The 22790-nt window shown below is 33.6% G+C and overlaps 1 protein-coding gene across 1 annotated transcript in view; it reads left to right on the forward strand.

Moving 5' to 3' along the window:
• The window catches only part of TACR3 (tachykinin receptor 3), a 97766-nt gene that overhangs the window by 41879 nt on the left and 33097 nt on the right, over positions 1 to 22790 (forward strand). Inside the window, exon 3 of the mRNA XM_074228769.1 lies at positions 3512 to 3662. Coding sequence (XP_074084870.1) covers positions 3512 to 3662 — 151 coding nt within the window. The remainder of the gene's footprint in view (positions 1 to 3511; positions 3663 to 22790) is intronic.

Below are 22790 nucleotides of genomic sequence, written 5' to 3' on the forward strand. Positions count from 1 at the left end.
TCTGGCAGAGGTCCCCCAGCTGTTCCCCCACTTTGTGCCTGGTGCTCCCTGGGGAGTAGCTCAGGAGACTCCCCCGCTGCTGTGAGCCGCAGCTCCCAGCACCCTGGGGTTTCCTCCAGGAGGCTGAAGTCCTTTCACTCTGGTGGGCCACCCCTCTGGCAGGCCACCCCTCCAACCCTGGGGAGCAGAGCCTTTCTGCTCTTTTCTGGGTTACCTTGAGTAGGAGAACTGCCTCCCTGGGTCCCTCTGTGGGTTCTGTCTCTCTGGAAAGTTTAGTTAGAGTCCTTAGTTTGGAAGTTTTATGAGAGAGTGCCTAAGAGATGTTGCTCTTTTGTCGCCATCTTGGCTCTGCCCCTTCAAGAAAGATATATTTAATAAAATCAAAAAGGGAAAACATTTTTTTATAAGGACCTGAATTTTTTACAATATGTTTCATTGAATGATGAGGGAAATGAAAACATTCAAATATACATTTCTTGGAAATCTCAGCTTTGGGTTAATACTATGTCTGAACCTATAAGGAAATCTGAATGAAGATATGGGAATATTTGATAGATGTTTTATTTTGTATCATTATTTATCTTTACTGTTTCTATTGTAAAATTAAATGTTGTATATGATTAAATATACATATAATATTTATTTCTATATCACTTAATTTCAACTAGAATTTCAGTATTTTCTTTTTTCTTTTTTCTTTTTTTAGGTTTTTGCAAGGCAAATGGGGTTAAGTAGCTTGCCCAAGGCCACACAGTTAGGTTATTATTAAGTGTCTGAGACTGGATTTGAACCCAGGTACTCCTGACTCCAGGGCCGGTGCTTTATCCATTGTGCCACCTAGCCGCCCCTTTCCTTTCTTTTCTTTCTTTTTTTTTTTGTTTTCTTCAAGGCAATGGGGTTAAGTGACTTCGCCAAGGTAATTATTAAGTATCTGAGATCAGATTTGAACTCAGGTCCTTCTGATTCTAAGGCTGGTGCTCTATCCACTGTACCGCCTAGTTGCCCCCAGTATTTTCTCTATGAAAGTGACTTTTTCCTTTTGAAATAAGAAAATTTTCAACTATAATTGTCTTTTATTTACAATCATCCTGTAAACTGAATATATTTATTTTAATTTTTCTTGGCATTTGTGGGCTGTCTGATTTTTCTTTCACATGACTAATATGGAAATAAATTTTGTATGGCTACATATGTATAATCTATACCAAATTTCTTTCCTTCTTAATGAGGGGAAGAGGAAGAAGGGAGAAAGAGAGATTTTGGAATTCAATTTTTTTTTTAATTTGGTCAATTCTATTTTTATTTATTTATTTTTAATTGAGGTATTATTTTATTTTTGCAATTATATGCTCTAAAAGTTTTTCAGCATTCATCTACACAATTTTCTTCCACCCTCCCTTCTCACCCATTCCCTTCAGTGATGAACAGTCTAATGAACATTGTAAATGTACATTTGTGTTTAATGTGTTTACATATTAGTTATTTTCTGTTTGAGGAATTGGGACTAAAAGAAAAGAAAGAAAAGCATGGAATAGAAAATAAAAACTTAAGGGAAACTTTTTTTAAAAATCCCTACATTAATTTTTTAAAATTTAATATTTTTTTGTTTTTGTTTTTGCAAGGCAGTGCAGTTAAGTAATTTGCACAAGGTCACACAGGTAATTAAGTGTTTGAAATAGAATTTGAACTCAGGTCCTCCAAACTCCAGGGTTGGTTCTCTATCTACTGTACCACCTACCATGCCTTGTTCAGAACATACATAGAACTCAATTGTTCTTGCTTCTTTCTCCCAGCATCCATCAAATTTTAGCATGTGTCATCTTCTACAAACTGATCCCCAGGGGGAAGAGAAACTTTTAAAAAGCAAACATGTTATTCATTCAGATTCTGTAGTTTCTTGGGAATTTTTGGTTTGGTTTGGTTTGGTTTTCTTTTTCTGGATGTGAATGGCACTGTCCATAATAGGTCTATCAGGTAATCCTCAACCTATATATGTATAACCTAATAAGAAAATAGAAGCTAACAGATTAAGTTTTCTCCCACCAAGCTCATCTACCATCTGGAAAAGTTTTGAGTTGCAAATGAAATTTGAAAGATGGCAGCTGTGGCTAAGAGACCAAGATTTTCTCTTAAGTTAGGAATTATCCATGTACCTTCATTTAGTTTTTAATTGCTGTGAATTTTTTCTATTGTTTTAAAAAATTATTCATTCTTCCCCATTTCCTTTATTAGAATACAGGTGTATGTGCCCCAACAATTTAAGAATGTAGGTCAGTAGACTGCTAAAAGACAAGTCAGTTTTCCTCTGATTTTAACAAGGAGTATAAGTTATTAATTCAAAATTTTTTCAGCTCATAGAAAATGAAGACTATTTGTTCTATTTATACTATCTGATCCTATTTATAATATATATTCAGAAATATATATTTATAAGATAAATTTATATATTATATTATTTATATTTAAGAACTTATTTACAATATCTCTTTTGATATATCTGGCAGAAAACTCAAAAGTTTCAACCCACTTCAAAAAGGAAATGTAACAGCAAATTAGTTTCTTTTGTGTTGCACAAACTGGGTAACAATTAATTGTATTAATTTGTTCATCTAGTTCTGTAGGACTTATTTTCATTCAGTATTTATTATATTTTAATCACTGAGAATACAAACACAAAAATGAAACAAGCTTTACCCTTAAGAAAAGGAGACACCACATGCAAGGAACGATAAAACAGAAAGTTTCTTCTAGTGAGAAGGCAGGAGCAAGTAGGGGATCAGTTTGTTTGTTTTGCCTTAAGTAATAATTAAGTGTCTGAAGCCAAATTTGAACTCAAGGTTCTCTGGACTTCAAGACCAGTACTCTATTGTATCACCTAGCTGCCCCTGGGGATCAGTTTGTACAAGATGACACATGCTAAAATTTGATGGATGCTGGGAGAAAGAAACAAGAACAATTGAGTTCTATGTATGTTCTGAACAAGGCATGGAAGTGGGAGATAGAATTCCAAAGGGAACAGCCAATAGGACAGTTTGTCAGCTTCCTTTCATTACCCTACACTGTTAAGTGTTGCAGTGGATAGAGCCTTGGGATTGGAATCAAGAAGCCTCCTCTTCATGAGTTCAAGTATGGCCTCAGACACATATTAACTGTGTGACCCTGGGCAATAACCTTATATGTCTCTTATTCCTCATCTGTAAAATTAGTTGGAGAAAGAAATGACAAACCACTCCAGGATCCATGTCAAGAAAATCCCAAATGGGGTTATTAAAGCATCAGACATGACAGAAAAATGACTCAGTCAAAACAATAAAACAGTTCAAACTTGGTATTTGTGTGTGTGTGTGTGTGTGTGTGTGTGTTTTATTTTGGTTTTAAACATAAAAAGAACATTCAGAGAATAAGGGCATAACTTTTTTTGAAGTTTTTCTGAAAAGATTCATAACCAGAGTCAATTAAACCTGTGTCTTTTCCTAGGATGCTCTTAAAACCTCTGTCTTTTGCATTGCAGGTACCATATTATTGTGACTGTTCTGGTGTATTGCTTCCCATTACTGGTCATGGGCATCACCTACACCATTGTGGGAATTACCCTCTGGGGAGGAGAGATCCCAGGTGATACATCAGACAGATACCACGAGCAGCTCAAAGCCAAAAGAAAGGTACCACTGTTCCCTTTAACCTCTTGGCTAATTGTATTTAATTCCCTCTTCTTCACCTCCTTTTTGTTAAGATGAATTAATCAATATGCTTCATGTCAAATGGGATGACATTCAAAATGGCAGCTAGATTGATGTGCAGAAAAATAGCTTGATTTAAAAAAAAACAGTTCCTTCCAAGAATGCCTGCAAAAAAGATTCATTTCTAGGTACTAGCAATTAGTTAATACATCAAGAAGAAAGAAGCATGATTCAAGTTATTCAATAAATGAAAACTTTCCTGGACTTTCAAGGTAAGAAGAGGTCTCCAAAAATTTTTCCTTTTCCCACCTCAATTCTGGCTTATCCCAAAGACATTTTAGAGAAGATTGACTAAGAATCATGTACTTCATGTTCATTGAGTGATATATTATCCCAGTTTCCACTCTTCTTCTACTCTTTTATTAAGTTGTTTCAGTCATATCCTATTCTTCATGACACTATTTGAGGTTTCTTTGGCAAATATATTGTAGTGATTTTCCATTTCCTCCTCCAGCTAATTTTGTAAATAAAGAACTGAGCCAAAAAGGGGTAAGTGACTTGCCTAAGTTCACAAAGCTAGTAAGTATCCAAAGAAAAAGTTGAACTCAGGAAGACAAGTCTTTCTAACTTCAAGTCTAGTGTTCTAACCCTTGTGCAATCTGGCTGTCTGTACCACTGGACCAAGGAGAATCTAAACAGATATTTCACTTTTTTTCTATAGTGTACAACTCCTCAATCTTAAAAACCCAATATTATTATTTTTAACTATACATGAAAACCATTCAATAAGATTTAAGGGCTACATTCTCATTGTAATATTCTCAAATTATGTACAAATAATGTTCATGTACTTTGGTGACCCAATACCATTTTTAGCAAATTTTTAAGTGTTGTCTGAGCCACAGTGATAAATGTCAGAGGCAAAACTTGAACCTAGATCTTTGTACTACTTAGTCCTGTTCTCTATTCACTCTTGTCATTATCTTTCTCTTTTTTTCTGCTTATAGTGAGCAACTGTCCTTCATAAGTTAGGGAAAAGTACTTTGCAAACAGTGTTATATAAATGAATTATTATTATCTCATTCTTCTTATCTTTTTATGATTTTCATCATTATTATTTATCATTATATTAGCATACAATACCTAAAATCTCACAAATTGATTTCTCCACAAGAACCCCATATATTGGGCAAGTCACTTTCCTCATCTGTAAAATAGGGATTAATACACAATAGCATCTAACTCAGAGTTGTCATAAGAATGGAATGAGATAAGGTTTATAAAACAATTTATAAACTTTAAATATTATCTTTCACTCTTGAAGAGGCCATGACATCAGGGAGGTGATGCCATGACAAGCACATGAATTGTATTTGAATGAAGGGTGCTATGCTAAGTCACCAGCCTCAGTTTCTCTTCCAGTGCTACAAAAATAGCTGCTAGACCTTTCTTTTTTCTTTTTTAAGTAAAGTAGGCAGATTGAACGTGGTGAAATAAAATTTTGACTTTTTCTTTCTCTACAAAACCTAGCAGTTTTGTATTCATGCAGTTTTCTTGTCTAGACTCCCTAGTCCCTTTTACATTAGTGTCTGAGTGTTGATAAATAAATTGAGGACATTTTCTTTTCTTTTTTTCTGGTCCAGTAACCAGATATGGATCAGGACAACTGGAGATAGCCCTGGATTTGAGGCAACTAGCATTAAGTGACTTGCCCAGGGTCACCCAGCTAGTAAATGTTTTGATTTGATTTGAACCTGGATTTGAACCCCTGTCTTCCTGACTCTAAGATTATCCACTGTACCACCTCACTGCCCTAGCGCCTTAGCACAGTGCTTAGCACATAGTAGCTGTTTGATTGATGGCAAGTGTTTGTTGATGTCTGTCACCACGTCCACTAGTTGGATATATTACCTAATCTCAGTATCTCCCTGAAGCCAAGATCATTCTCTGCCTACACCTGGCAGTGAAGAAATACCTGTTAGTTGGACTACTCTGCATCACCAGTCAGCACAGTCTCTTTTGCAAGTAGTTATTGCTTAAGAAGTGTTTGATGAATTGAATTAACCCAGTAAGATACTTCCTCATGTAATATTGAGGCTAGAAGGCTGGAAATGGAAACAATTTACTGGTTGTGTGACTCTGGGGCAAGTCATTTAACTTCTTTGTAAAATGAGAGGGTTGGTCTCCATAATATCTAATGGTAACCTCTACACCAAATAAAAGCAGTTTCTTTAAGAACAATTTTAAAATTGTGTACACTACATTCAGAACCTATGGTGTTAGGTTAAACTAATGTTTTTAAGAAACCAAAGATGGTTCAAATATTCATCAAACTTCTCCCTAGGAAATGTTGAGTATTTAACAATTGGATATAAAGAGCAACTTAGAAATTGTAATACTATTATACTATAAGTAAGGTACCGGGCATGACCTCATTTGTCCCACATTTATCCATCAACACTCAGACACTAATGTAAAAGGGACTAGGGAGTCTAGACAAGAAAACTGCATGAATACAAAACTGCTAGGTTTTGTAGGGAAAAGAAAAATCAAAAGCTTATTTCACCACGTTCAATCTGCCTACTTAACTTAATAAATAAAATATCATAAAGTTTTCCTGATGGATAATGTGACCAAATTACTAAAAAAAGATTTGGTAACAAGATTATTTATTAAAATACTATTTAAATTTATTATTATGTATTTATGTGTATATATTATTATAGAATATATTATATATTATTAAAATTTTGAAATAAATGAAATTTATTAAAATTAAGTGTTACAATTTGGAATATATATATAAAATATACAGAAATAATCTTTTAAAAATGTCACCTCACATGTCCCTTGTATGCAAATACAGTTAGAATTTAGAAAGAATGAACTTATTTGCAATTTTATAGAAATATTCCTGGTTATAATAGACTTTAACAATACCTCATTTATATAACAATTTGTGATAACATTTTCTTTACAGCAATTCTATGAGGTGAATGGTTCGAGTATTTTTCTTCATTTTCCTTGGAATTCATGCATTTTGATTCTAGGTCAAAAGCATGTTTGCTTTCTAAGATAACATGCTGCTAGATGAGGTCAGGATCTCACATTTTTTTTTTCTGTGAAAGTTTTAGTATAATATTTATAAAGGGTGTAGCTCCAACCCCTGACTCTCTCCGGGCTTAGATTAACTCACTCACCTCTCCTGTAGTCATAATGGGTTTTTGGAATGTTCCTCAAGGAAATGGGTTACACGTCTATGACTCACTTTCAGGCTTTTGGAGACGACTTCAATGTGAGAGAGAAAAATGCATTTACATTCATTACCATAGCTTATGAACCCCCAATAGTGAATTTACCATTTATACAAATTAGTAACACCATTAATGCTTAATCTTGAAATATTTACTAAGCAAAAAAAGACTAAGCAAAAATAATCATGGTATGGATTTAATGAATTGAAGGAAAAAACTATTAATTAAAATAATCATCTATTTATAAAACTGGGTCCCATTCACTTACTAATGTAAACAACATTTCTGGGTATAAGGAAATGCAATTTTTTATAAACTCAGAAATGTGTCTGGAGCAAATTGTGAATCCAGGTTGTGTCATATATATATATATATATATATATATATATATATATATATATATATATATATACATATACATATACATATGTATGTATGTTGTCTCTTTAGGGAATAGTCTTTCTCATATATTACCTACTACTTTTCTGAACCTTTCCAGTATCCTATAGGTCAAATGTACTTCTCTGCTGTTCTTAGGAGACAAAGCAGTATTAAATATTTTTAGATTAAATTACCACTTATTTGGGGGTCTATAGAGCTTTTGAAACTTACTCCCTTGGCTTTATGTTGAGGGAATATGACACAATGAAAATCAGTTCCTTTAATACCAAGGTTTGTAAAGATATTCAGATTTTACTCCATATATAAGCTTTGATAGGGGTTTCCCTTCTTGAATCACAAAGAAAAGCAAAGGTCAAGAAAGGCAAGCCTTTGTTTGAGTGGTTTCCCTTCTCTTACCTGGCACTGATAGTAAGGCAGTGTTTCTCCCAATTAGATAATCAGAATACAACCCAGGATTCTCCTCTTATAAATAGCAGAACTTTCAAATAGCAGAACTCTCCTCCAGTAAGATCAGTTTCCTTCATCAACAGCTGAGTGAAAGGTCCAATGTCAACTGTTCAATACCAATGACTTCTCACCTCCATAAGCTTCAATGTTCTTTCACCTCATATCTCATTCTCTGGGTGCAGACTCTCCTATCAGTTTCATTGATCTTTTACCTTCTCTGGGTTCTTCTATTTCTGATTCCTGACCTTATCTGGATTTTCCATTTAATTTCTTTACTAAAATCAGCCCTTTTTTGCATTGTGATCAATCTCTACCTTAGGGTGAGAAATCCCCAAATCCCATATTTCTGTCAGATATGATAGATATAATCCATATGCCATCGCCTACAAACAGTTCTTTGATGGTTTCTCAGCAGTAACCTCCAAAGTCACATTCAGATGAACTGCTAAGAAAAAATACCTCTGATGTTCTACACTCTCTCAGATGCTCTAATAACTTTCATCTGAGGAACTGCTTTTTTTTCAGATTCTCTAAGCTCTGCTTATATTTCTTCAAATTGTTTTTCTCAATGTTCCACACAGATGTCCTTTTTCTGCTTACTTTAACAAGTAAAATGTCCACATAAGAAAAGGGACAGTACCTTCCTTTTCCCCACTAGCAAATATTTTTATTCCTTGAAAATAAGAAATCTGAATAATAATGGTATATAAACATATCTCAAATATCTCATATGATCAATATATTTTGTGTTAACTCATTATAAAATATTTTTCTTTCAAGACACTATATACATTATATTTAGTTTTTAAAAAATTTGCATCCATGAAAGAACACACATAGAAGCATACTTATTGCACATATATATGTGCATGATGAAAATTACACAAAGCATATATTATATATATCACATTTATATAAAGTTAAAACACACTTTTCAATAACAACACTGAATAGTATAAAACAAAGCAAAATGTAGTTACATAAAATGTATAGATTCAGTCAAAGAATTATTTGGGGCAGCTGGATGGCACAATGGATAGAACACCAGTCCAAGTCAGGAGGACCTGAGTTCAAATCCAGCCTCAGACATTTAATAATTACCTGTGTGATGTTGGGCAAGTTACTTAACCCCATTATCCTGCAAAAAACCCCAAAAATTAATCTAAAAAATAATTAGCTGGTTCTATGAATAATTTCTTCTCAGTTTGTATTGCCTATAAATCTAATCATTGTTTTAATAGTTTTGACATTTTTACCCTGAATTCTTAAATTTCTAGATGGTTTATTTTTAGTATCATGAAATGGTAACTGAATTTCTAAGTGATCTAAGCTGGCTATCAGTGTTATATTCTAGTTCCTACCTTTCTTTCTTTTTGGGGGGGGGGGGCGTGGCAAGGCAGTGGGGTTGAGTGACTTGCTCAAGGCCACACAGCTAGGTAATTATTAAGTGTATGAGGCCAGATTTGAACTCAGGTACTCCTGACTCCAGGGCTAGTGCTCTATCCACTGAGCAACCTAGCCACCCCTGTTCCTCCATTTCTTGAAATAAAATAGAGGATTTTTGAAAATCGAAGCAAAATTCCTCTACATCTGGTGCTGTTTTAATACCAAGTTGAAGAACTTTGTTTTTTTTTCTTGCCCTGGACAAGATTATGAGAATGCCAGAGTCCTAAATGCTAGAGAGATGATGAAAGAGCACATTATTGAAGCCTTCCACTCTCCACCCCCATATCCAATATTCTATTTCATCTTGCTTTATGAAAAAATTTTGAACTATGACTATCTATAACTAAATATAGTTAATTATAGCTATGGTCAGGTTGATGACTCTAAAGCAATTTCTGCAAAATTAATGAGGACATAAAGGCAGTGAGGTAGTATAGCATAAAAGATAGAATGCTGGGCTTATAGTTGGGAAGACCAGGGTTTCAAATACCGTCTCTGACATTTATTAGCTGTGTGATCCAGGCAAATCACTTAAATTCGCAGAGCCTTAGCTTCCTCATTGATCAGAAGAAGATATTGGACTAGATGTTTTCTCAGACCTCTTCCAACTCTAGACCACTACTCCTTGATTTCCATTTCCATTCTCTCCCCAACACATACATACATACACACACACACACACACACACACACACACACACACACACAAAACCTAGAAGCTAGATACTAGACGGTTTGAGAAGTCAAGTCATCTAGGTAGAAGACACCTAAAGTTAAGGCTACCTATGACCCAAAGGAGTTTTGGTTATACCTTATTAGAAGGTATACTAGACACATGGAAGACTTTATCAATTTGACTATAGGCTTCCATAAATACAGGCCATATCCTTGATATTATTTGAAAGGGAAAAATAAAGGCAGATATTCATAATGCATAGGTAATTAAAAGATAGTTATAGTCAGGAGGATAAGTTCTCATCTTCCATGGGAGAAAGTGTGTCAGTGCCTTTTTCTTTCTCAAAGTTCCAAACAAATCCTTAAAGGCCAAACCTTCTAATATTTTGCCTTTGGTAAATGACGGAATCAAAGAGAACCTTGGTGCTGAAAAGGACTTTACATTTCTTCTTGTCCAGTCTCCTCATTTAAAGTCTCCCAAGAAGGGTCAGCTAGGTGACATAGTGAAAAGTCAGGAGTCAGGAGGACCTGAGTTCAAATCAGACCTCAGACACTTATTAACTGCCTAGCTGTGTGATCTAGGGCAAGTCATTTAACCCCATTGCATAAATGAATGAATGAATGAATGATTGAATAAAGTTCCCCAAGCATGAAATTACTACTTACTTTAGTCAGTGGCAGAGTTGAACCTAAATCCAGGTCTAATTATCTAGGTTTCTTTCCCTTACATTAAGAAATGTCAACCTTCATTTGTATAAATTGGTATTTATTGTATTTTTTGCCTGTGGGAGGGGAAGGGAAAAAATTTAGAGCTGAAAATATTTTTATCACATTGTTGTCATGGCTCTATGATGCTCATTCAATTCTAAATTATTTTCTTGAGAACTATCTACAAACTTGTATGTGCCAGATGCATTTTCTCTCAGAATCCTCTAAGATAGTGTTGTATCAGCTCCAATACTATTAACTGCTATCTGATCTTAACATTGGTCTCAACCACCTACAAGTCAAAAAGTAAATTTGTTCCAGAAAGTTAGGTATGTATTTTGAGAGAGAGGTTTATGGGGTACAGTTGTGGCGAGAAGCTAAGAAGAGTGGCATCAAAATGGAAAAATATTAAAATACTTAACATATTAGCCATGTTTGCTTCCATTTTGCTTTGTTCATTTTATTGGGCATGTGTATATTTGTGTGTGTGTGTGTGTGTGTGTGTGTGTGTGTATGAAATTTTATCCTTTAGGACAAATCAGATTTAGTTAAATTCCTTACCAAATAAATCCTTTTTCATCTTAATAAAGTCTTTATTTTTAATCTTTGAAACTCAAGGCTCCATTGACCATTTAGGGAATTCTTCAGTCATTTCAGTTATCTTCACTTCTTTGTGACCCTATTTGGGATTTTCTTGACAAAGATATTGAAATGGTTTCCCAATTCCTTCTTCAGTTCATTTTGCATGTGAGCAAACTTAGTCAAAAAGGCTAGGTGAATTACCCAGGGTCATACAGCTAGTAAATTATCTGAGGTCAAATTTGAATTCAGCCTTCCTGCACTAGGTCAGATGAATTATTCATTAGACCAGTGAGTAGCAATGATTATACATAAAGTTGAATTCATCTTTCCTCTGAACCCCATTTTTTCCTCATACCATTTCACATTCCCCCAAGGTCAAAACCTCACCACTCCTTCAGATTTCCTGTTCCTTCTCTTATGTCAAGTACTTTAGAGTCTAACTGTAATATTCCTCAAATTCATAATTTCCTTCTAATTCCTATTGTGATCTGACCTCTCATCTAATCTAATCAACAACCATTTAAGTGACTTCTATGTCCCCAGTCCTGAGATACATACACACACACACACACACACACACACACACACACACACACACACACAATATTGGGATGAGGGAGAGAGGGAAACAACATGAATAGAAACAAAAGCCAAATACAAAGTAAATGCAAATTTTTTTTCAGTAGCAAGTATGGCAGTTAATGTAAGCAGATTAACAATTGAAAGGATCAGGCAAAGCCTCTTGAAGGATGTGACACCACACTTAAGTCTTGGAGAGAAATAGGGATCCCAAGAAGCAAAGGTAAAGAGGGAGAGCATTCCAGATAGAAGGACAGATTGTGCAAAGGACAAATTAGAATGTATTTGTCTATCTATTATTCCAATTAGACTCTGATTTTTTTTTGGGGGGGAGAGATCATAACTTTTCTCCCTGTACAATACTGATGCCAGCATCCCTGGGCATGTGTCTGTGGTGATGTGAGAAATAATCAGGCTTGGTGGAGAGTCATAGACAATTCTGATTATTGATCAGAGGTTTAGGATATACTATAGCTACAGCAGTAAACAAATTTCTGCTCCATTTGATTCTTACAATACTCATTATTCTTATCAATAGACCATGTTATTCCATAATGTCAAGGTACAAAGGTCACAGGTGTTTGTCATGATTGATCTAGTTGTTCATCAGGGTGTGGTCTTGGATCACAGACAGTCACACCAAATCTCAGGTCACATCATAGGTGAAAACTTGGAGTTGTCCTCAGAGATCCCTGTGGAGCAAGCGTGGATCAGGTATCACAATTTTCCATATAATACAGTGTCTTGACATGTTTGATGAATTAAATCAAGTGATTCAAAATGTTATTTGGTATACATAAAGACCGATTAATAGAGTTCACATAGATAGATGGCTAGATAAATGAATATTTTTTTCTATATAGCATTCCTTGACTTATGAGTGACATATAACAGTTGAAAAGACATGGTCTTCTCTTCTCCTTCCTCATCAGGTCATTCTGCCCATCATAATAATTGTGATATTACTTCTCTACTCTAGCTGGAAAGCATCCAAACTACTGTGGATTGATAGCATCTTCTTTTCTTCTCCTTTGGGGAATACTCAAACCATTAGCTCTCACACCCCACACCTATAGGCTTATTCTACAAAGTATCTTCATTCTTCTTTCCAGAAAACTGCACAATGCAATCGAGTAGATTACTAGACCTAGAGACAAGAAGATGAGTCTTTTGATTTTGTCTCAAACACTTATTAATGTTTGCCTCAAATTCCTCAAATGAAAATAATAATAACACCTACCTCCCAGGTTTTTGAAAGAAACAAATGAGATAATATTTCTAAAGTACTTTTCATATCTTAAATTGCTATAAAAATGCTAGCTATCATTATTATCTTTGCTCAGCACTCATAATGTGTTTAATTGCTTATCATTCATAGTTAAACACAAATGCCTACTTTCTATCCCTTTGCAATTTTTGCCTAAACAAAATTATTTTCCCTCTTGCTTTTTCTCTCATTCTTTGTTCCCCATGGGAGTCAAAGCATGAACTTAAATCTAAGAGGACTAATGCTAAGTATGTCCCAAAGGAAAGGGAAGGCATAAGGTCAGAAGCAACATCTCACACAATAAAGAGCTGATAACTTCAGTCTCTGGAGCCCCCCCCAAATCCCCTTCATAACATTCACAAACATCTCTGTCTTCAAATTTTAATTTAGTCTGCTTTTCCTTAAGCTTTTGCATTTCAAATGAATAATAATCTATTTCTTGTTCAATCTCATTCTCCTTCTGTTTTGTTTATCACTGTTTTTGTAATTATGAGTAGCTTAGTGGATAAAGTGTTGAACATGTATTCCTGTGATCTACAACTTAAAGGAATTTTAGAGGATAGCTAGTCTAAACCCTTCATTTTACAGAGAGGAAACTGAAGACAAAGGAGGTACCATGACAAGTTTATGGTCATATAAGTAGTAAGGAGCAGAACTAAGATTTAAACTCAGCTCTCCAGACTCTAAAGTCAGAATTCTTTTGACGATACAATCATTCAGATTGTATAAATAATTTTGACACCAAATATGTGAGATTGGACAGGTCATAGAACCCTAACGAATCTCAGAATGGATTCAATAATCTTCAAGGTCCCTTCAAATCTTTAACCTATGATCCAATGATCTTACCTCTTATACAACTGTGAAACAATGAGCAAGGAACTTAATCTTGTGACTCAAACTACCTAAGATTATAAATTATAGACAGTTTGTGATTTGTTATGAAGAAGGAACCCTATCCTACCCCATCCCCAGTGTTAAACAATGGGATCTCAAAAAAAATTTGTGATTCCCTTTTAAGTTTAATTTATGCTATTCCCATTCTCTTCAACAATATAAGTCTAGACCATCAACAAAATAACTGAAGTTCTGATTTATAGTGTTTGTCCATTTCCAAGGAAAATTTAACAATTAGCACAGGAATCTTTGAGGCTGGCTTCAGCTAGCTACTGTCTCACATGTCAAAACCAGAGTTATTTGACTTTTGAAGCATTATAATTATATTGTTTCTTCCCTTCAAATATTTTTTCAGTTAAGTTATTATTAAATCAAACCTATCAAACTAATATTCATAATATAATTTCCATAGGAAAATATGTCATCACTTCTATAATATCAATCTAAGATGGAAAGATTTTAGAACACAATTGATTTGTGTTCTTGAAGATTACACGTACTTAAAAACTCAGAGAAATGAAGGGAGGGTAGAAGGAAGGGAGGGTAGAAGGAAGGGAGGGAAGAAGGGTAGAAGGAAGGAAGGAGGGAAGGAAAGAGGGAAGAAGAGGATGGGAAGAAGAGGAAAGGGAAAGGGAAGAGGAAGGGGACAAAAAGGAAGGGAAGGGAAGGGAAGGGAAAGGAAGGAAAAAGTTTTGTTGACTCAGAAGAAAAATATGAATGTTGTTATCAGAATACTGGCCATGTGATTCTGACCACTGAAGCACAGGAAACTAATATGAATTGTAGAACAGGTGCCAATAATCCACCTTGGCACAGGGAATTTCCTCATAGAGGGCTCCCTCAAGTGATGAGATTGCAGGAAAAGTAGCATAACCTAATAGCATAATGGGTCAAAAGTCAAAAAGACTTAAGTGCAAATCTTACTTCTGATGCTTACTCCCTATGTAACTTTGACCTAGTCATGGAACTTCTCTGGGTCTCATTTTCTTTTTTTTCTATAAAATTAGAGATAGACTGGATGACCTCTAATACCTTTTCTAGCTCTAGATCTGTAATCTTATGGTTCAAGAATTAATTTTCAACAGAGTATTTTAGAAGTTTCTAATTTCTTCTGACAGTATTATAAATAAAATAGAGAATGAGATTCCTAAATTTTCTTTTAAACAGACATGTCATTAACAACAAAATACATATATAGGGTTAGATTGACTTTACAATACAATACAATACAATTCCATAATTCCTTACATAACAGAATTTAAAAACTTAAATGACCTTAGAGACAACCTAGTCTGACCCCTCATATTACAAATGATAAAATTGAAGAACAAAATGAGATAAGATTGCACATGATTTTGTGGCAAAGTCACAAGCAGGATCCATGTCTTTTGATTTTCATTTCATTTACTCTGATGATTGAAACATACTAGGTCTGAAACAACAGGGTATAATTTGGAGAAAAGGAAGGGAAAGGAAGAATCAGTTTTATATCTACCATTGTGCTAAGCACTCGAAAACTCTTCTTTTATTTGATCCTCAAAACAGCTCTGGGAGATAGGTACTTTCTCCATTTTGCAGTTGAGACCCAGACAAATGAATGAAAGTCATTTGTCCATGATCATTCTTCTAGTAAGTGTCTAAAACTCAGATCTTCCTGATTTCATACTCTTCACTGTAATCATGGCTTCACATAGCTGTCTAGATATGCTTGGTTTGGAACCAAATTTAATATTTTTGACCATACAAAAAATTCATTTTTTACTTTTGGCAATGTATCACAAATAAATTCACATTTTTGTGTATTGAATTGCTGCATACTCTACTGAATCACAATTTCACAGGCTTTCAATAAAAGCAAGCTACAAATCACTCCACTTTACACATGTAACCAGCCTACATGCCAGAAGAGTTGGCCATCTTAGGGGAAAGGAGATCACAAATATGCAGGAAAAAAAATTCAGTGACTCTAAAGCATAATGGCAAATTGTCAAATGAGTGATAAAAGCAATACAGATTGCAGAAATTCAGAGAAGTTGGGAATTTCCATGAAAGAGACAAAACTTGAACACATTAAATAATATTTGGACAGATTCAAAGCAGAGGAGTGTGTCAAAAACAAAACAAGACTTTAAAATCTGATAGGTAGGTACAGATGGCCAGGCCAAAAAATTCATTATCCAGTGATCAGACTGTTTACAAGTCTATTCATACATTGCTAGGATAGTCCTCAAATGGCAGGCATGGTTGATCATCAGGACCATATTTGAAGATTTTCCAAAACAGTAGAACCTAAAAGAGTTGCCATTTCACTACCAGAATCCCATCTAAGCTTACATTATTTCTTTTTTTTTCTTTTTTCCTGGTGCTTGACTATAAATGATCTTTTTAATGTAATTTTATTTTATTTGTTTCCAATTACATGCAAAAATAATTTTCAACATTCATCTTTTTGTAAGTTTTTGAGTTCCATATTTTTCAAACACCTACCCTTCCCTTCCCCTCCCCATGGCAGCAAGTAATCTGATAAAGGTTATAAATGTGCAATCATGTTTAACATATTTCCATGTTAGTCATGTTGCAAAAAAAAATCAGAACTAAAGGGGAAAAATGAGAAAAATAAAACATGAAACAAGTTTTAAAAGTGAAAATAGTATGCTTTAATCTGCATTCTCTGGATATGGATAACATTTTTAATCACAAGTTTTTTAACATTGTCCTTAATCATTGTTAAGAGGAGCAAAGTTCATCATCGTTTATCATTTCACAATGTTGTTGTTAGTAGGAACATTGTTCTCCTGATTTGGCTCCCTGTGTTCAACATCAGTTCATGGAAATCTTTCCAGTATTTTATAAAGTCTGGGCATTCATGATTTCTGATGGAATTATAGCATTCCATCACATTCCTAGAACACAATTTGTTCAGTCAGTAATTGGTCAACAGGCAGCCCCTGAATTCTGAATTCTTTATCAATACAAAAAAAGTTTCCATACATACACAATACACACTTTTGAAACAGGAAAAAACATCTGATTTTGAATATAACCTTAGAAATTTGGGAGTTATGTGACACTGTGAAAAAATCACTTTGCCATTATGAGTTTACAATCTTCATATGTAAAATGGAAATAGGAACAGCAGCTATATCAGAGGCTCCCATTAATTATCAAAATCAGATGAGATAATTATAGAAAATGCTTTGTACAGAGGGGACCCATTCCCATAGAAGAACTTGCATTACTTAAAGAAAAGCAAAAAAGAAAAATTATCATGTGCAAAACTGAGTATCCATTATGTATTTTTGTTTTCTTAAGTGTAAATTAAATATGTTTATGTTCTCTTCTAAATTTTTTGTCCTGTTTTAAATTTTTTATTGTTCTTTTAATCCTTATCGCTACTCAGGATTTCACCTAACAGAATGAGTGAATTTCAAAACATTTATCAAGTTCTTATATAAAGACTATACTAAACTTTGGGAGTAACACAGAAATGTAAAGAGTCTCTGCTCTCAGGGAGCTCATATTCTTGTTGAGGATGACAGCACTTAAGAGACAGTTTAGTTTCTGTGTGGGGAGAGACACAGAACTCCAAATGATACATTAAAAAATAAATGGTAAGGTCCAAAGTACATTGAAAGGACAGATGGTCAGGCATAAGCAGTTCCAAGTCCAACAGGACAAATGGTAAGCTATGTCTTGTATTGATTAAGTAGAATCAAGAAAAATGCCTCACTGCATCAGAATGTCTAAAAATGAATTAGTCATCCTATACTTCATCTATCGCACCTCTGCCAAAACGTAGAAGTTATACTTCATTGTCAGTCTTTTGAAATTATTCTTCTTCATTGCATTAATTAAAAGTCCTTTCTCAAAGGTGTTTTCCTTTAAATTGTTATAGTTATTTTTATTATTATTTCCCTAGTTCTATTATTTTCTTAAGTGTACATTAAATCTAACCCGGATGTCCCAAAAGTCTTAGTGAAGTTTTAAACATTAACAAACTCAAACTGTAATAAAACCTTTGGCATACCCTGTATAGGGTTATAACATAATTGTATTGTTCTCTCAATTCATCCCATTTGTCATTTTCAATACTTATACTACAATTTGTTCAGCTATTCACTAGTTATTGGACACTATTTCCAATTCATTAATATAATAAAAAGTACTGTAACAAATATTTTGTGCATATAAGTCCTTTGCTTCTACCTTTTTCCTCTGAATTATATATCTAATAGTTGGTTTGATAGAATATTAAAATCTTTTTTAAACCTTTAAACAGATTTTTTAAACTTTTGAAGGTTATGGAGCTGTTTGCCATCAGGAGATGCCTATGTATTGTTTCTCAGAATAATAGTTTTAAATAAAGGGAAACAAAGTGAAAATAAAGATATTATTTTTCCCATGTAAGTTCATAAACCCCTGGAAGTTTATTCGTAGATCTTTTAAAAGGTAAAGAACTTTTGACTTAGAGGAAGTCCTCTAATACAATTGCAAAAAAATTTAAAATGAAAGTTAATGGAAAACATTAAGAGACATAGATGGGCTGTGATTTATATCCAAAAGTCCAATAGTCATAGTTTATGGTGGGGGGTAGAGGTGGAAGGAGGAGGAAGAAAGTAAGTAAGCAATTAGAACACATGACCATTTGGTTGTAAGGTTGTTAGTGCTTGGTCAGAAGTGTTGATACTGCATACTGGAATGGAAATGACAAGAGTGAAAGGAAATAACAATAATTGACTGAATATGAGATGGAGGAAGGGATTAGAGAAAAGGCAAAGCCAAAAGGAACCAGAGAATTCTTACCTGGATGACCAGGAAAAATAATTCTGTTTGACAGAGGGAAAGAATGGCCATCAGGTTGGGTTATTGAGGAAAAAAAACAGAATAAGTTCAAATTTTTTTACACCAATAGAAAAATATCTGAGGGGAGATTTCTTTTTTTTTTCCTGATCTAATGTATTTTTTTATTTCTTTTAAAAATTGTTCATAGTATTTCCCTTCAACTTTCTCTTTCCCAAATAGAATATTGAAAACTTTTAATAAAGCAAAGTGATTTCTAATTAAGTAATTGATATGAGACAGAATTAAATCTTTACTTAAACTGATAAATACCATGGAAGGAATGTTCCTCTCTTTATTGACAGATTGTGAATTTATTATGCACTTGCTATGAGTCAGGAATTTTCTAAATGCTGTGAATAATAAGAAAGGCAAAAGTCCCTGCTCTCACAGTCTATTTGGGGAGATACTAGAAAACAACTACATACAAATGAGATAAAGTATAAACCAGAGATAATAAAGGAAAAGACTACCTTTAAGAAAGATATCAGGGGCGGCTAGGTGGCATAGTGGATAAAGCACTGGCCTTGGAGTCAGGAATACCTGGGTTCAAATCCGGTCTCAGACACTTAATAATTACCTAGTTGTGTGGCCTTCGGCAAGCCACTTAACCCCATTTGTCTTGCAAAAAAAACTAAAAAAAAAGGATATCTGATTTTTATTTTCTCTAACTCAATTAGAAAAGGAATAATTTATGTTTCTCTCGACTAACATAAGACGTAATGCCTGATAAATAAAATACTCTTTTAAAAAGATGGCTTGACAAATAGCTAACAGTTCGTTCCTATACTTTTAAAACTTTAATCAAATGGTCTTTTCTCAGTTCTGATCTCCCTCTAGCTTATCATCTATCATTGTTTAATTTTTACATACAAAAATCACACTAATAATAATGATGTTTCAGGCCATCTTAGTTGCATAGAGGATAGAATGCCAGGCCTTGAATTAGGAAGACACACATTGCTTAGTTCAAATCTAGCCTCAGACACTTATTGACTGTACGATCCTGGGCAAGTCACTTAATCCTCCAGGCCTGTTTTTTCATCTGTAAAATGAACTAGAGGAGGAAATGGCCAACTATGGCAGTATCTTTGTGAAATAAAAAAAACAGCCCCAAAAACCTAAATGGGTCATGAACAATCAGACACAATTGAAACAAAAACTGAACATAATTTTTTTCTCCACTAAAGTCTTATCCTAATTTCTCATCAAAGATGAGAGGAGAGCATTGGTGGAATGCAAGTTCTAGAACACACTACAATTAAGTATGACTCCAATAACAATCTGCCAAATAACAAACATTAATACATAAAAAGCACTAATAAATTAACAAGCATTAATAAATAAACATTTATTTGAGTGAAAGTTTTTGCAATTGTGTTCATACAATTCTTGATCTCATTTTAATTAATCTTTTACCTTAATTTTCTAATTTCTTATGCCTTTTTCATTAATTTAATCCCTACCCATAATGTCAAGCTTATTTTTAATATGCTTTTAAATAGAAAATGAAGAAGATTGATTGGAGAAATCATTCATATATCACAATTTACATATCAGAGAGCTGAAATGATTTAAACTAATAGTTAAAAAAATAAAAAGCCATTGTGGAACTTGAGGGAGGAAGAGATGGGGACAGGATAGTCAGGAAATGAACAGCACAAGATGAAAGGATGGCAGTCTTTTTAAACGGGAAAAATAGTGCTCATAGTCATCTGATAAAATTCAAAAATATATTAGACTAAGTTTGATAGTCATTGTATCAAACTAAAAATAGTTTTGCTTCAAAGTCTGGAAACAAAGAAGAATAAAAATTCTAAGCACAAGGACAATAACAAGGAACAATTTGTCTAGGTCAAAGAACTTATCAGCAGAGGGCAATAAAAATAATTTTGGAAGAATAGAACATCTCAAGATGTTTAATACAAAGAAGCAATGAAAGCACAAGTGAAGCATACAATGATCAGAACAATTGGAATGTACCATTGCTTTCACTATGGACAATTGAGAGAGTTTTTTTGGTGGGGGGGAAAGAAAATTAACTTCTATTCTTTGAAGATAACCATTATACATCATTGGGAAAATGATGAACCCTGGTAAAATTTGACATCATTTTGTATATCAAATATTCAAAGAAAGACCAAAGATAAACAAGTTACTACTCATTTGAATAGGATTAGGGGCTGGGATTTCTTATTCTATTTCTTCTTGCTTAATTTTAATAATAATATAAAAATGCTAATAATTCATGAGTTTATTTTATATCCTGCAACTTTTCTAAAAATAATTGTTTCAATTAGTTTTTAGTTGATTCTAAAGAGTTCTCTATCATCTGCATAAGTGATCATTTTATTTCTTCATTGTCAATTCTAATTACTCCTATTTTTTTCCTGCCGTTTTGCTATAACTGGTATTTGTAGTACAACATTGAATAATAGTGTTGACAATGATTCACCCCAATCTTATTGGAAAGGCTTCATTCAATATACTGCTAGATTTGGTTTCTAAATAATCCATTATGTTATATCTGTTTGCATTTTAGACTTGAGTTCATTCTATTCACATTTACAATAATAATTATAAGTCCTATATTTACCTTCATACTATTCTCTCTCTCTCTCTCTCTCTCTCTCTCTCTCTCTCTCTCTCTCTCTCTCTCTCTCTCTCCTCCCTTATCTCTCCTTAAAAGTTTATTTTTGCTTCTGATCACTGCCTTCCTTAATATGCCCTCCTTTGTATCAGTCCCTTCTCCTCTTATTCATTTCCATTCCTACTTCTAAGATAGATTTCTACACTGAGTTTGTGCTTTATTCTATCTTTGTAACAAATCCGATGAGAGTGATGTTAAAGTATTTCCTGCCAACACCATTGTATTTTGCCCTACATTGTAAAATCTTTCTTGTGCACCTCTTTTATGAGACATAATTTCTCAATTTTTCCTCTCTCCCCTTCTCTTAACATCCCTTAATCATTTATGAGATCATCCTATCATAGTCAATTTATACCTGTGGTCTCTATATATACCCCTTTCAACTGCCATAATAATGATAAAGTTCTTATAAGTTACAAGTATCATCTTGCCAGTTTTGATTACAAAGAAATTAACCTTATTGAGTCCCTTATGGTTTCTCTTTCATGCTCACCATTTTAGATGACCTGTATTTGAAAGTCAAAATTTCTATTCAGTTCTGGTCTTCTCATCAGGCAGGCTTGAAAGTTCTCATATTAAATATTCCATCTATTCTCCATGAAGGATTATACTATTTTCCTGGGTTGTATTCTAGTTCTTGTATTCTAGAATATTCTACCTTGTAATTCCAGTACTTTACAATTCTCAAATTTCATATTACAAGTCAATGTTCCTTTAATATGGAAGCTGCTAAATCTTGTGTGATCCTTACTGTAGAACTGCATATTTGATTTTTTTTTCTTTATGAATGCTTGAAATATTTTCATTTTGACCTCTGAGCTCTGGAATTTGGCTATAATATTACTGAGAGTTTTCATTTTGGGATCTCTTTAAGTACATGGTCATTGATGTCTTTTGATTTCTATTTTATCCTCTGATTCTAGGATAAAGGGTAGTTTTCCTTAATAACTTTTTTTGAAATATGATGTTTAGGCTCTTGCTTATTATAGTTTTCAGGTAATACAATAATTATTTAATTATTTCTCAATCTGTTTCTCAGGTTAGGTGTTTTTCTATTGAGATATTTCACACTTTCATCTATTTTTTTCATTCTTTTGACTTTGTTTTATTATTTCTTGATGTCTCATGGCATCATTAGCTTCCATTTCTCCAATTCTAATTTTTAGATTCTTTTCTTCAGTGAATTTTTATATATCTTCTTTCATTTGGCATTTCTGCTTTTTTAAGGAGTTCTCTCTTCAGTGGATTTTTATGCCTTGATTAAATTAAGCCAATTATGTTTAAGGTGCTATTTTCTTCATTTTTTGCCTCTTTTATCAAGTCATTCACTTCCTTTTCAATAATTTTTTTATAATTATCATTTCT

This window comes from Macrotis lagotis, chromosome 3 (assembly GCF_037893015.1).
Source record: "Macrotis lagotis isolate mMagLag1 chromosome 3, bilby.v1.9.chrom.fasta, whole genome shotgun sequence".
In the NCBI taxonomy this organism is placed as follows: Eukaryota; Metazoa; Chordata; class Mammalia; order Peramelemorphia; family Peramelidae; genus Macrotis; species Macrotis lagotis.